This window comes from Canis aureus, chromosome 2, assembly GCF_053574225.1.
Source record: "Canis aureus isolate CA01 chromosome 2, VMU_Caureus_v.1.0, whole genome shotgun sequence".
In the NCBI taxonomy this organism is placed as follows: domain Eukaryota; kingdom Metazoa; phylum Chordata; class Mammalia; order Carnivora; family Canidae; genus Canis; species Canis aureus.
The window spans coordinates 32010803-32024188 of NC_135612.1; the positions used below are offsets into that span (position 1 = coordinate 32010803).

The 13386-nt window shown below is 38.8% G+C and overlaps 1 protein-coding gene across 1 annotated transcript; it reads right to left on the minus strand.

The window, feature by feature from the left end:
- Positions 1–11665: 11665 nt before the first annotated feature.
- On the minus strand, positions 11666–12600 carry LOC144290381 (olfactory receptor 6C76-like). The gene is given in 2 exon segments (XM_077859560.1): positions 11666–12417; positions 12420–12600. Coding segments are annotated over 2 exon segments (933 nt in total).
- Positions 12601–13386: the final 786 nt, after the last annotated feature.

The window sequence follows — 13386 nt, forward strand, 5'->3', positions numbered from 1 at the left end:
TCCATGGTTTTTTCTTCTTTATTAACATCTGATGAGAATTTATACTGTGTATTATTTCACTCCTTTTTAATTTTTAATAACAGTTTCATGGCTCAATATATGGGTAGTCTCAGTAAATATCCTACAACGACTTACATAAAATACCAATTCTGGGGCAGCCTGGGTGGCTCAGCGGTTTAGCACCACCTTCAGCCCAGGGCCTGATCCTGGAGACCCGGGATCGAGTCCCACGTCAGGTTCCCTGCATGGAGCCTGCTTCTCACTCTGCCTGTGTCTCTGCCTCTCTCTCTCTCTCTCTCTCTCTGTGTGTGTGTATGTGTGTGTGTGTGTCTCATGAATAAATAAATGAAATCTTTTTTTAAAAATACCAATTCTGGAGTATTTGGATGTAGTATTTTATATGTATCAATTCGTTCTAATTTGCATATTAAACTTGCCAAGTGTTTTATCCTTAAAGATATGTTTTATAGTTTTTACATATTTATTATTATCTATTTTCTCTATCAGTTACTGAGAATAGTTTGTTGTAATATTCACTGTGGATTTGTCTATTTCTCTTGAGAGTTCTAATGATTTTTCTGTGTTTTGAAATCTGTTATTAAAGACATTTGAATTTACAATTGCTTGAACTGTGTAAATTTTGTCATTATGAAATCTTTATCTTTAGTGATTTTTTTTATCTTGAAAGATATGTGCTTTTATTATTATTAACATAGGTATACAAGCTTTATTTTCCCAGTATATGTTTTCTGTATGTTTTCTATGCTTTTACTTGAAATTTCTGCACATATTTCAGATGTGCCCCTTGTAAGAAAACATGTTGGTTTTAAAAAAGAACTGTTCAAAGTTACATATGCTTAGTTGAGGGGATATTATTATCTTTTTTTAAGCAGCTGAAATCCAGAGTTCATATTTGTGCTGTACATTCTATGAGTACTGACAAACGTATGATGACGTATGCAGCACTGTCGTATTGACGTATTCTCTGGCATAAAAATCCCCTATGATCCACCAATTCATTGCTTCCTCCCTCCCTCTTAGCCCCTGGTAACTTCTGATTTTTTGCTATCTCCATAGTTGGCCTTTTCCAGAATGTTACATAGTTAGAATCATATAGCATGTAGCCTTTTCAGATTGTCTTCTTTCACTTATTAATATGGTTTTAAGGTTTCTTCATGATAGCTCATTTCTTTTTAGGGGTGATAAATATTCCGTTGTATAGATGTACCACATTTTATCCATTCATGTGCTGAAAGATATCTTAGTTGCTTCTACGTTTCAGCAGTTATGATTAAAGCTGCTATAAACATGAGTATGTGGAGTTTTGTATGAATGTAAGTTTCTAATCATTTGCATAAATACTAAGGAGTAAAATTGCTGGACTGTATGAGCAAGAGTATGTTTTGCTGTCTAAGAAATTACCAAGCTCTTTTCCAAAGTGGCTGTACAGTTTTGCAATAAATGAGATTTTTCTGTTGATACACATCCTTGCCAGCATTTGATGTGGTCAGTGTTTTTTTTAACACTTTTAATAGGTTTTAAGCAGTGCCTCATTGATGCTTTAATTTCTAATTTCTTTGTGATATATGATCTTGAACATCTTTTTATGTGCTTCTATGCCATTGGTGTTTCATTTTTGGTGAAGTCTCTGTTCAAATCCCTCTCCAGCATTTGAGTTGTACATTTTCTTGTTGTTGAATTCTAGTATGAGCATACGTCCTAACTGAAAAGTATTTAACTGTACTTTAAAACATTTTTAAAATCTTTTTAAAAACTTAGAATAGATAGTTTGATATGAACCACTTAGCTCAGCATTGTCAGAAATGGAATACATATTTATTCACTTCAACTTTTTCATGACTTTATTCTTAGAAAAAGTTAAATTTCCATTATAATTGGATGCCACCTTCTTAACCTATTTATTAATTAACATTCGTATCCTTTCCTGGGTGAAAATGCACTAAGTGTCCTCTGAAATTCACACTCACAAGTCGCATGTGACAAATGGTGTGATATTGAAGACATTATGGAGAAATGGTATGTTTGTCAGAATCCTGAAGGAAGGGGGCGGGGTAAGATGGTGGAGGAGTAGGGTCCGCAAGTCACCTGTTTCCACCAACTTACATAGATAACTTTCAAATCATCATGAAAACCTATGAATTCGACCTGAGATTTAAAGAGAGAACAGCTGGAACGATGCAGACAGAAGGGTTTGAGCTTCTAACAAGGTAGGGAGGCAGAAAAAAAATAAAAAAGAATCAAGTGGGGGAAGGGCACTATAAGGAGGCGGGCTAAGGGGGCCGGCGGGAGCTTCCGCAACAGGAGAGCCCCGCGTGGGGGAAGCAGGAACTTTAAAAATTTGCACCAGATGCTTCCCGGATGAAAGGCGGTCAGCAGGGAACTCGGGGGGAACCACAGGAGGGGCAGTGAGGCCTCCACATTCCCAGGGTCACTAACAGAGGAAGTGCAGCTGGGGAGAGCATGACTCAGCCTGTGGGCCCAGCTCGGTGAAGGGCTGGAGGGTGGAGGGCAGGGCCCCGGGGAGAAGGCTGCTCCGGGCAGAGGGGGGTCAGGAGGGCGCTCCAGGCAGAGGAGGCTGGGCCCGGCTGCCTTCGGGAGCCGCAGACCGGGAGCGCGACTCTAGCAGCACTGGCCCCGGAGCCCAGGGTGCCAGAGGACACAGCCCAGGATCCGGCGTTCCCCCTAGGACAGGGGGAGGCAGGGAGGGCACAGGACAGTGAACACCAGGCGCCCCCAGGCTGTGCAGGTCAGCGCCCCCCGCCCCCGGAGCATCCAGGCCAGTGCGGACTGGGAGCTGCAAGTAGCTACTGCGGGGAGCTGACTCCAGAGCTGGGGACACGGCCGCCCCCAGTGTTGTTCTTCCTCGTATCACCCTGTGCCTGGGACAGAGTGGGGCCAAGGGGACAGGGGCCTCACAGGATAAACAGCTACCACTGAGCTGTGCACCTGGCAGGGGGCGGGGCAGATCCCCCAGGTGCACACACCTGATTGTCCGCACAACAGGCCCCTCCCCCAGACGACCAGCTGGAAGGACAGGGGAAGAGGAAGTTCTTGACCAAGCAGCACTGGAAAGCTCCAGGGGAAGTCAAGGGATTTACAGTATGTAGAACCAGAGGGTATCCCTCCTTTTTTTATTTTCTTCCTTTTTCCAGTACAACTCATTTTTATATCAGACTGTAAATTTCCAGTTTTTTTCTCTTTTCTCACCTTAACTACAATATTTTACCACCTCTTCATTTTTAAATTTCTTCCTTTTTGACTTTGATATTTCTACAATTACAGGTTCTAGATATACTTTCTACTTCTAGATTCCCTTCAACATACTCAATTTTGGGAGATACACAAAATATGCTCTTTTTGTTTTGTGTTTTTTCTTTTCTCGGCCTCATTTTGTCCTACAATGGCAGAAGGTAATACCTTCTAAAATATGACCACCATATACCAGATCCAAGTGGTAACACCATGCTGGTTCATCCTGTGAGATGCCTGATTTCCATTCTGCCCTCTCTTTTATCTCATTTATGTTTTGGTGGTCAATATTGCACCCTTAAACAAATATTTCTGGTTTATATGAATTTGGGAATGAGCATCATCTAATATACCAAACAATATACTCAGAAATAAGAGGATCACCCCTTAGAACACCTCAGGTAGACTAAATTCTCCCTCCAATACAACTTCTTCGCCACCACCATCTCTCAATCCCACCCCCCCTTTTTTCATACCCGTTTTTCTTTCTTTTTCTTTTCTTTTCCTTTTCATCTCTTCTTCTCTAGGATTCCTGGCCTCTTATTTTTTACTACTTAGTTGTAAAATGTGTTTTTCACTTTAGTGGTCCTTTTGTTTTATTTCATTCTCATCTTTGTTTTCAATTTCTGGTCTCTGACCTTGGCAGAATTATCTACAGTCAAATTTACTTAGGTCGTGGTTGATATTCTTGATGCAGCCCGCTCATACAGCCACTCTGCACTGAGAAAAATGACTAGAAAGAAGAATTCACCACAAAAGGAAGAATCAGAAACAGTACTCTCTGCCACTGGTTACAGAATATGGATTACAATTCAATGTCAGAGGGCCAATAGAGAAGCACAATTATAAAGCTACTGGTGGCTCTGGAAAAAATCCTAAAAAATCAAGAGACTTCATGACTGCAGAATTTAGATCAAATCAGGCCGAAATGAAAAACCAATTAAATGAGATGCAATCCAAACTGGAGGTCGTAAGGATGACGGTTAAAAGGTAGAAGAAAGAGTGAGTGACACAGAAGACAAGTTGATGGCAAGGAAGGAAGCTGCCGACAAAAAGAGAAAAAAACCATTAAAAGATCATGAGGAAAGGATAATGGAAATAAATGACAGCCTCAAAAGGAAACATCTATGTTTAATTCGGTCCAGAGGGCACCAGAAAGGACATAGGGCCAGAAAGCATATTTGAAAATATCATAGCAGAGAACATCCCTAATTTGTGGTAGGAAACAGGCATTCAGATACAGGAGAAAGAGAAGGGGCCACCAAAATGAATAAAACCCAAAAAAACATCTCGACATTTAATAGTGAAACCTGCAAATTCCAAAGATAAAGAGAAAATCCTTAAAGCCTCAAGACACGAGAGACCCCTAACTTATATGGGGAGAAATATTATATTAATAGCAGACCTCTCCACAGAGACCCGGCAGGGCAGGAAAGGCTGGCAGGATATATCCAGGGTCCTAAAGGAGAAGAACATGCCGTCAAGAATGCTTTTTCTCTCTCCAGAGAGCCAGCAAGTCTCTCATTCAGAATAGGAGAAGAGATAAAGAGCTTTCAAGATACACAGAAACTAAAGAATATGTGATCACCTAACAAGCTTCAAAAGAAATATTAAGGGGGACCCTCTAAAGAAAGATGAAGCCTAAAGAAACAACCGACAAAAACAGGGACTGAATATCATGATGACACTAAATTCTTATCTTTCAACAGTACCTCTGAATGTCAATAGGCTTAATGATGCCATCAAAAGATGCAGGATTTCAGACTGGTTAAAAAAGCAAGACCCAACTATTTGCTGTTTCGAAGACACTCATTTTAGACCTAAGGACACTTACAGCCTGTAAAGGAAAGGTTGGAGAACCATTTGCCATTCAAAGGGTCCTGAAAGGAAAGCAGGGGCAGCAATCCTCACATCAGATAAATTAAAGTTTATCCCAAAGACTGTAGTAACAGATGAAGAGGGACACTATATCATACTTAAAGGGCATATCCAACAAGAGGACCTAACAATCATGAATATTTATGCCCCAAATGTGGGAGCTGCCAAGTATATCAATCAGTTAATAACCAAAGTTAAGACATACTTAGATAATAATACACTAATACTGGGAGACTTTAAGACAGAGCTTTCTCCAACTGACAGATCTTCTAAGCACAACATCTCCAAAGACCCACGAGCTTTCAATGATACACTGGACCAGGTAGATTCCGCAGATATTTACAGAACTTTGCATGCCAATGCAACTGAATACACATTCTTCTTAAGTGCACATGGAACTTTCTCCAAAATAGACCACATACTGGGTCACAAATCAGGTCTCAACCGATACCAAAAGATTGGGATTGTCCCTTGCATATTTTCAGACCACAATGCTTTGAATCTAGAACTCAATCACAAGAAGAAATTTGGAAGAAACTCAAACACAAGGAGGTTAAAGAGCATCCTGCTAAAAGATGAACGGGTCCCCCAGGGAATTAGAGAAGAATTAAAAAGATTCATGAAAACTACTGAAAATGATGATACTGTTCAAATCTTGAAATACAGCGAAAGGAGTCCTATGAGGAAAATACATCGCAATACACGCCTCCCTCAAAAATTGAAAAAACTAAAAAAAAATTTTTTTTTGAAAAAACTCAAATACACAAGCTAACCTCACCAGGAAGTGGTTCTTTGAAAGAATTAATAAGATAGATAAACCCTTAGCCAGCCTTATTTAAAACAAAGGAGAAAAGACTCTAATTAATAAGTCACGAATGAAAGACAGCCCAGGTGGCTCAGCGGTATACCTCCACCTTCAGTCTAGTGCCTGATCCTGGAGACCCGAGATCGAGTCCCAAGTCGGACTCCCTGCATGGAGTCTGCTTCTCCCTTTGCCTGTGTCTCTGCCTCTCTCTCTCTCTCTCTCTCTCTCTGTATCATAAATAAATATTTTTGTAAAAGTCACGAATGAAAAAGGAGAGATCACAACCAATACCAAGGGCTTACAAATGATTTTAAAACTTATTATGAGTAGCTATACCCCAATAAATTAGGTAATCTAGAAGAAATGGATGCACTTCTGGACAACCACAAACTACCAAAACTGGAATAGGAAGAGATAGAAAACCCGAAATGGCCAATAAGCAGGGAGGTAATTGAAGCAGTCATCCAAAGCCTCCTAAGACACAAAAGTCCAAGACAAGATAGCATCCCAGGGGAATTAAACCAAGCTTAAAAAAGAAACAAAACCTATTCTACTAAAGCTGTTCCAAAAGATACAGAAAGGGATGGCATACTTCCAAACACTTTCTATGAGGCCAGCATCACCTGAATTTCAAAACCAGACAAAGATCCCATAAAAAAGAATTATAGACCAATATCCCTGATGAACAAACATGCAAAAATTCTCAACAAGATACTAGCCAAAAGGATCCAACAGTCCATTAAGATTATTCACCATGACCAAGTGGGATTCATCCCCGGGATGCAAGGATGGTACAAAACTCATAAAGCAATCAAAATGGTATTTCACATCAACAAGAGAAAAACCAAGAACCATATGATCCTCTCAATAGATGCAGAGAAAGCATTTGACAAAATACGGCATCCATTCCTGATCAAAACTCTTCAGAGTGGAGGGATAGAGGGAACATTCCTCAGCATCTTAAAAAACGTCTATGAAAAGCCCACAGCAAATATCATCCTCAATGGGGAAGCACTGGGAGCCTTTCCCCTCAGATCAGGAACACGAAAGGGATGTCAACTCTCACCGCTGCTATTCAACATAGTACTAGAAGTCCTAGCCTCAGCAATCAGACAACAAAATGACATTAAAGGCATTCAAATCGACAAAGAAGTCAAACCCTCCCTCTTCTCAGATGACATGACACCGTACGTAGAAAAAGATTCCACCCCAAGATTGCTAGAACTCATACAGCAATTTGGCAGTGTGGCAGGATACAAAATCAATGCCCAGAAGTCAGTGGCATTTCTATACACTAACAATGAGACTGAAGAAAGAGAAAAGAAGGAGTCACTACCATTTACAATTGCACCCAAAGGTATAAAATACCTAGGAGTAAACCTAACCAAAGAGGTAAAGGATCTATACCCTAAAAACTACAGAACACTTCTAAAAGAAATTGAGGAAGACACAAGGAGATGGAAAAATATTCCATGCTCCTGGATTGAAAGAATTAATATTGTGAAAATGTCAATGTTACCCAGGGCAATTTACACGTTTAATGCAATCCCTATCAAAATACCATGGACTTTCTTCAGAGAGTTGGAACAAATCATCTTAAGATTTGTGTGGAATCAGAAAATACCCCAAATAGCCCCAAAGACCCCAGAGTTGGGGGCATCACAATGCCAGATTTCAGGTTGTACTACAAAGCTTTGGTCATCAAGTCAGTGTTGTACTGGCACAAAAACAGACAAATAGACCAATGGAACAGAATAGAGAACCCAGAAGTGGACCCTCAGCTTTATGGTCAACTAATATTCGACAAAGCAGTAAAGACTATCCACTGGAAGAAAGTCTCTTCGATAAATGGTGTGGGGACAACTCGACGTGTAGAAGAATGAAACTAGAGCATTCTCTTACACCATACACAAAGATAAACTCAAAATGGATGAAAGATCTAAATGTGAGACAAGATTCCATCAAAATCCTAGAGGAGAACACAGGCAACACCTTTTTTGAACTCAGCCACAGTAACTTCTTGCAAGATACATCCACGAAGGCAAAAGAAACAAAAACAAAAATGAACTATTGGGACTTCATCAAGATAAGAAGCTTTTGCACAGCAAAGGATACAGTCAACAAAACTAAAAGACAACCTACAGAATGGGAGAAGATATTCTCAAATGACGTATCAGATAAAGAGCTAGTTTCCAAAATCTATAAAGAACGTATTAAACTCAACAGCAAAGAAACAAACAATCCAATCATGAAATGGGCAAAAGACATGAACAGAAATCTCACAGAGGAAGACATAGACATGGCCAACACACACATGAGAAAATGCTCTGCATCACTTGCCTTCAGGGAAATACAAATCAAAACCACAATGAGATACCACCTCACACCAGTGAGAATGGGGAAAATTAACAAGGCAGGAAACCACAAATGTTGGAGAGGATGCGGAGAAAAAGGAACCCTCTTACACTGTTGGTGGGAATGTGTTATTCTGTATGTTGGCAAATTGAACACCAATAAAAAATAAATTTATTATTAAAAGAAATGAACTTTTGGGACTTCAAGATAAGAAGCCTCTGCACAGCAAAAGAAACAGTCTACAAAACTAAAGGACAACCTACAGAATGGGAGAAGAGATTTGCAAATGACGTATTATTTAAAGGACCAATATCCAAGATCTATAAAGAACTTATGAAACTCAACTGCAAAGAAACACAATCCAACCATGAAATGGGCAAAAGACATGAACAGAAATCTCACACAGGAAGACCTAGACATGGCCAACAAGCACATGAGAAAATGCTCCTCATCACTGGCCATCAGGGAAATACAAATCAAATCCACAATGAAATACCACCTCACAGTAGTGAGAATGGTGAAAAGTAACAAAACAGGAAGTAACAAATGTTGGAGAGGATGTGGAGAAAGGGGAACCCTCTTGCCCTGTCGGTGGGAATGTGAAGTGGTGTACCCACTCTGGAAAACTGTGTGGAGGTTCCTCACAGAGTTAAAAATAGATCTCTCCTACGACCCAGCAATTGCACTGCTGGGGATTTACCCCAAAGTTACAGATGTAGTGAAACACCACGACACCTGCACCCCGATGTTTCTAGCAGCAATGTCCACAATAGCCAAACTGTGGAAGGAGCCTCGATGTCCATCGACAGATGAATGGATAAAGAAGATATGGTCTATGTGTATAATGGAATATCCTCAGCCATTAGAAATGAGAAATACCCACCATTTGCTTCGACATGGACGGAACTGGAGTGTATTATGCTGAGTGAAACAAATCAATCAGAGAATGACATTCATTACATGGTCTCATTCTTTGGGGAATATAAAAATTAATGAAAGGGAATAAAGAGGAAAGGAGATAAAATGAGTGAAAATATCTATGAGGGTGACAAAAATTTAGACGCCTTCATCTGGGAAATGAACAAGAGGTAGTGGAAAGGCAGGTGGCCGGGGCTTGCAGTGACTGTGTGATGGGCTCTGAGGGGTGCACTTGGTGGGATGAGCACTGGATGTTATGCTAAATGCTGGCAAATTGAACTCCAATGAAAAAAAAAAGGAGTATGGTTCCTCAACTTGAGGGATGAAGGGTGTTCTAAAAAACAGAGATTATATGATATAATAATATCAAATATTTATTGGGCTCCTGAAATAAGCTTTAGGTTACTTAATTTGTGCTCGTCAAGTAAATAAAAAATCAGTAAAATAAAAATTCATGCAACTTTGTAGTTAAAATAAAAGCAAGAAACTGAGTGCTTAAATAAGCTTGGTAGAAGTCATTTAAAGGAAGTTAAGCATATCATAAAAACACACACAATACTTTGAAGCCAGAATTTAGCAGTATAACTTAGTAGAAATACATTTGGTCTATAGCAATTAGACTTGTCAAAGTTGCTTTTAGGTGAAGGGATGATTCATTATGTATCCTCATGTCTAGGTAAAAAGAAAGGAACAAACAAATGAAAAAGGAAAATGATATGTATTATCTATATCATCCTATTTTTCTCAGTGTCTTAGTATGCTGATGATAAGAGTGTGGCTACTTCCCACAAGGCACCTGAAAATACCAGACACTAGTAACCACTAATCACCTTAATAATTTTTAAGTGATTAAATTTATATTGTGGTATATGTGTGTGTGTGTGTGTGTGTGTGTGTGTGTATGATTGTGGTTGGTAGCATCCAAATATGATCAGATATGTCACTTGGACAAGGCAAAAAGCTTCCATTTCACTTTCATAAATAAATGTACCAAGAGGATGCCACCGTTTACAGATTGTTAATATGCATCCTTAGGTGGACTTGGCCTTTATCTGAATCTATCTAATCTGAAAGTTATGTGTGCTTTGCATACAACCAAATAGGCCAAGTGAAGTTGACTAGTAAAATTGGATGGTATTTTCTTTGCCTAAGAACTCTTTCCCTCTCTTTTTTAAGCAAGGGGAGATGGCTTATTTTTTATGTGCGATAGGCAACAATATAATCCCATATACTACAATAGGTGACTCTTATCAAAATTAGACTGAGACAATTTAGAGAAAAAACAATACTATCGGCTAAGATGTATGTTTATATATCCTCATAAACCACAGGCTTGGGTAAAGGTCCCTAGAGAGCTTCATTACCAAACCAAATGATGCTAGTTGTCTTTATTATGATTAATAGAAGGATGGTTGCATGTTATTGTCTTTCCTTTAAGTAATAACCCCAATTAAAAAATTTCTTCACTCATGAAATTTGTTCTTAATGACAGAGTTTATATAATATACATATGCACACATACATATATATGGAGAGGTGGGCAGGGGGTTGGGGTGACTGTGTGATGGGCACTAAGGGGGGCACTTGGTGGGATGAGCACTGGGTATTATGATAAATGTTGGCAATCAATATACATATGATTTAATAACTAAAAAATACTAATGCCATATGCTTTTTGAATAAATGATGCAGGGATAAATAGCAACACATATATAATACTTGAAGCATATACATTTATATAAGAAGTGATTCAGTCATTTCTTTGTATTATGTCATGGGAAAACATTACAGATCATTCCATGATGATTTTGTGCTTAAATTCATATAAAGAGAATTTATAATATAGGAACACTGAATCCAAAATGCCATAAATAACTGTATTCCTGAGAAGTGATAAAACTAAGAGAGAAGAAGTAAAACAATTAATTTTCTATTGGTTCTCCGGCAAAATTGCTGTGTGTATAGTATTAACCTTAAAAACAAAACAGCTGGTATTTTACCAGAAAAAAAAATGGGTTTATTTGGGAATAACGAATAACAGAGAATTACCGTTTGGGTCATGAAAGCTATGGGCAAATCCAACAAAGAAGAATGTTATTTTCTGGAGAAGAAGGTGGAGGTTGGGAAGAGTTGCTCTGAACAAAAGTTTATTGAGAAAAGCAAGTATTTAGGGTGATGATGATCTCTCACCGGCTGAATTGCAAGAGTAGTTGATTTATTGTTAGAGAAGCAGTGTACATCTTTCCTCTTTGGGGCCTGTAATTGATTATTGTTTCCTCCCTCCATTTTTCTGCTGAGGTCTGTGACTGACAATTCTTCCTGTAGTTGATATTGAGTGGTATGGCTCCCCGCTTCCAGCTCCCTCTTCTAGCATCCAAAGTCGGCTTGATTGAGGTTTCCCACTTTAAATTTTTCACAATATTTTAGTTATAAATTACATCAGATCAATGGTTTTGAGAAAAGTATCTTTTTCACAACGTCCTTAAATGCTTCTTTCACCTGCTGGTTCCTTAAAGTGTAAATAAATGGATTCAGCATGAGAGCAACAGAGGTACTGAGCATAGCCACACCTTTTGTCAAAGCAACCCCTTCCTTTGCTGATGTTTTGACATACATGAAGATGCAGCTCCCATAAGAGATAGAGACAACTATCATATGGGAGGAGCAGGTTGAGAAGGCCTTTTTTCTTTGTTGAGCTGAAGGGATTTTCAGAATTGTTCTAAGGATGTAAGAGTGGGAGAGAATTACTAACATCAAAGTGGACATAAGAGTAAGTATGGCTAAAACAAAGCTCATGAGCTCTAGAGTACTTGTGTCTGTGCAAGACATTTGGAGTAAAGGAGCAGAATCACAGGTGAAGTGGTCAATGACATTGGAGTCACAGAAATCCAACTGCAGCCCCATGGCTAGTGGTGGGAAGATTACCAAGAAACCAGCCACCCAAGAGCTGACTACAAGCTGGTAGCAAATCTTGTTACTCATGGTGGTTGTATAATGTAGAAGCTTGCAGATAGCTGCATAATGATCATAGGACATAGCAGCCAGAAGAAAAACTGGTTAGCCAAGGAGGATAAAGAAAAATAGCTGAGCTGCACAAGCATTATAGGAAATAGATTTGTCTCCAGTTACGATGCTGATGAAAAATCTAGGATTACAGGCAGAAGTGAATGAAATTTCTAAGGAGAAATTCAGAGGAAAAAATACATGGGAGCCTCCAGGTGGGAATCCAGCAGGGTAAGAATGATGATGGTGAGATTTCCAGTAACACTCAGTACGTAGGTGAGAAATAGAAAGAGGAAATTTACAGCCTGTATTTCTGGATTATCGGTCAGACCCAGGAGGATGAAGTTGGTCACTGATGTTCTATTATTCATTTCTGGGTGGTTGAGCTTTCACAAATCTTACTGAGAAAATCAATACAGACAATAATAAATCAGTTAGACAAGCTTAAATATCTGCCCCTATTTTCTTAATGTTATTTTCACAAAAAGTACCTCGCAGCTTAAACATTTTTTCTTCCGTAAATACATTCTTCATTTTCCCCAATTCTTTTATATATTTTATGGGTATACCTTCTGTGTTTAATATCAATCTTATTGATTGATTGTCAGATTATTGACATCTGAATAATGTCCTCTAATTCTCTGCTACACGTTTACCCTGCCTCCATTTTTTTACAAATGTTACATGGGAACTGTACTCATTGGGCATGAGCTCTTCTCATGCTTCACTTTTCCCCCCTAAAATATAGAAGACATTATGTTTTTCTTATGTCATCTTTTCTGAGCATAAAATTCCTACTGCTGATGGAAATTAGTGATCAACCCAACCCTAATTAATACTTTCTAGTGAAAATTCTGAGGGTTCTTTTTGGGAAGTACTGAATACTACCTCTATCAGTTTATTTATTGCCGTTTTCATTGCAAAAATTCAGAGATCAGGTCATTCTAATGTTGTATTCTGAACTTGTATTTGTATTAAACAAATAGTTTATATAAGTAGTACCCATATTTTCTCAAGCCGTTATACATTCTATTTTCAGATACTAATTGAGCCTTTGGGCTCCTATCTTTATTCTTGATTCTTTAAAAATATGATGTTTTCTAAACCATGAAACAGACTCTTAACTATAGGAACAATCTGATGGTTACCAGAGGGGA